Below are 3,148 nucleotides of genomic sequence, written 5' to 3' on the forward strand. Positions count from 1 at the left end.
GGATCCACACCAAGCATTTGGCATTTTCAAACATTCCAGGCAGAAATATGAAGAAGTAGGCTAAACTCGCCACCGCACGCATTAAAACAAAGATCAAATGAAAACATTGTCCAGATTCTAGCAAATCACATTTTTGAATCCAGATTTATCAAAGCACATTTTTTCATCTCATAAAAGGACAAAAACACCAGAGGAGTTGCTAAACGTAACATCTTGTGACCAGAAATAAAATTGTGCGGGATGGGACACATTGCCAGAAAGTGCAACTTTTGGGTAAGTTTGGTCAGAATCCTGTCTAGTGAGGCTAAGAGATGCTCTTAGACTCGGAAGCTTTATGTTGATCAATGAAGCAAAGGAAATGATTTACAGTACGACTTAATTTTACTCAATTTTGAGATGCATCAAGGAGATTACAATAAAGCATATTAAGTGTTAATAAACTAAGATAAACACGAGCAGCTAGAGTCCATCGACATTAGACAACCATAGCGAGGTATTACGATTTGTGCAACAAAGGATTTAAGAGCTTATCCTCGATTAAAATCAAATAGCGAGATAGCTAAACAAGAGATTTAGTCGAAATATCATCTATTTCACTCATTTTCAGATCTGTTTGAGAATTCCACAGGTGTATTGTGGTATTCTAACTAGGAGTATCAGGCTAGTTCTGTTTTTTACATGTAACCATGGCTGTACTGACACGATGTGTATTTAGGATTAGCCAGGAAACGGGCAGCCCACCGTTGGACGAGACCAGGTGCTCAGAAATGTGGATGGATCGAATGAAGAATAAGTTCAGGATGCGCAAGGCCAAAAGGTCATGGAAGCGCGCTCCACCAACTGTTGGTGACCCAGCACTGATGGCGAGGTCAAGCACGTGGACGCTGTACGACGCCATTACCCAGAAGCGAGTACTCTAGATAACGCATGAATAAGTGGAGCAAGGAGTGTTAAGCCAGGAAGACAGCGATGATTTATTGGATGATCACAGGCCTAAAGCCAGCAACTCCACATTCCCTTCACGCCAGTCCCACTCTAGACATGGAACGCCGACGTCTGCTCCTCTTGCCCTTGCTTGTAGGATGTAGTCCGTTGAGCTTGTAGAAAGCAGACCTTCTGGATCCAGTCCGCGAGAATAGCAAGTCCTCCATCTAGCTGTAGACCGTGGCAATTCTCCCCGACTGACCCTCGGCGCCCTCGCCGAGCCGAGCCGCTCCGCCCGACGACGGTCGCATGGTCTTATCAGAGGACACCTCTGGAATGCGCCGACGTCCCCAGTTGCGAGTTGAGCAGGCGCTCGTACAGCTCGTCTTCCCTCTCCCTCCAATGCTCTGTGTCCAGCCGGTGTCTCGCGTCACCGATCTGCCGGAGCTGCACGCGCGCGATGCGTCGGATGGCAGGGTCAGTCGAGTTCAGCATCTGCCATCCGTGCGCCACTTGTAGCGCCGCGTGCATCTCCGTCAGCGGCAGCAGGCCGAGGCCTCCGCGCGACACCGGCGCGTAGAAGAAGTCGGTGGTGGCCGTGGTCGGTAGCCGCAGGAGGTGGCGGAGGCCGCGCGCGAGGTGCCGGTCGAAGCCTTGGAGCTGCTGCTGGAAGGGGCGAAGGTGGCGAAGGGCGTACTCCACCCGAGGGTAGAGGTAAACCTTCACCGCCTTCACCACCTGCCAGGGTGCCAAGCCGGACTGTAGCAGCGCCGTCGCGTCGTCCTTGAGCTGCTTGAGCGCGGGTGCCAGTTCAACGCGTCGGCGCACGTGGTCGAACCCATCGCCGATCCCCAGGTACGCGTACGACTGTGTCATCGTCAAGGAGGGGATCGGCGAGGCGTCCAGCTGCAGTCCGAGGCCGACGGTCTTCAACACTCTACGGTTGTCGCGCTGGACCGACATGGTGCTGCACTTGGCCGGGTTCGCCTCGATGCCGGTCCAGCGCAGGAAGTCCGCCACGAGCGCGTGCTGCCGCTTGACGCCGTCCACGGTGTCGCTGAAGATCTTGAGGTCGTCGGCGTACGCCGAGGCACCGGGACGGTCGTCAGCGGACAGCTTCACGCCCGTGTCGGGCAGCTCCTTGAGCGCGAAGGGTAGCGGGCTGATAGCAGCGGTGAAGAGGTGGGGGCTTAGCGGACACCCTTGAATCACCCCCACCCGCTTGCGCGATCGGTGCCGTGGTGCCGTCCGCCGCGTTGCCGACCATGAAGGCGGCGTCGTCGTAGAGGCCGCGGCAGCACGCGATGAAGTCGGCTGGCGCACCCAGTCGGCTGAGCGCTTCCCACAGCAAGTCGTGTGGCACGCTCCCGAAGGCGTTCTTCAGGTCGTACCACATGACATGCAGCTCCCGGCGCTTGCGGCGGGCTTGGTCCACCATCGTGGCTGCGAGGAAGTTGTGCTCCCCGCAGCCGTTCACCGCTCGGAAACCCTTCTGCGCGTCCGCGTGTCGGCCGTTGGCGTCGAGCCAGCGGGTGAATCTTCGCGCGAGGACACCGGCGTACAACTTGTACACCGCTTGCTGGAGGCAGATGGGCCTCCAGTTCGCTGGGTCCTCGCGCGGCCCCTTCTTGTAGATCAGGCGCACCACGCCGAGCTTCCAGATCTGCGGCACCCTCTTGTAGCGCCAGCAGCAGGTGAAGGCCGCGTGGAGCACCGCCAGCAGCTGCGGTGTGAACTGCTTGTAGACGTCGTACCCCACGCCGTCCAGGCCTGGGCTTGAAGGTCCACGCGCGCGGTGAAGCTGGTCTTCAATCTCGTCCACTGTCGACGGTTCCTTCAGCAGCTCGGCGGCAGTGGCAGCAGCGGGCAGGCGGGCGAGGGCGGTGCGGAACTGGGCGCCCACTGGCGCCATCGGAGTGAAGCTCGCGGTTGGCGTGTTCACCGCTGTGAAGTGCTCCCATAGCTGGTCGGCCAGTATGGGGCACTTGCCGTCGTCACCGGCTCCTGACGCTGGAGCCGCCGCCTGGGTCGCTGCAGCCGGTGCTGCGTCCGTCGTCGCTGCTGTCCTCGCCGCTCGAGCCTTCGCCAGGATGTCGTCGACGCAGGCCTTCTCGGCCGTGTCGAAGCGGTGGCGGAGACGCTGCTGGTCGATGGCCGCGGACACGCGGCCGACCCGCCGCCGGGCTCTGCTGACCGCCGTGCGGTCCCCGGGCGCCGCACTCAC

General features: G+C 58.6%; 1 protein-coding gene across 1 annotated transcript; it reads left to right on the forward strand.

The window, feature by feature from the left end:
• Positions 1–47: 47 nt before the first annotated feature.
• Positions 48–920, forward strand: PPTG_24297 (hypothetical protein; the record flags this gene model as incomplete). Its single annotated transcript, XM_008916199.1, has 2 exons — positions 48–55; positions 716–920. 2 exons carry the CDS (start codon positions 48–50, stop codon positions 918–920), a joined length of 213 nt encoding a protein of 70 aa, XP_008914447.1.
• Positions 921–3,148: the final 2,228 nt, after the last annotated feature.

This window comes from Phytophthora parasitica, assembly GCF_000247585.1.
Source record: "Phytophthora parasitica INRA-310 unplaced genomic scaffold supercont2.80, whole genome shotgun sequence".
NCBI classification, from domain to species: Eukaryota; Oomycota; class Peronosporomycetes; order Peronosporales; family Peronosporaceae; genus Phytophthora; species Phytophthora nicotianae.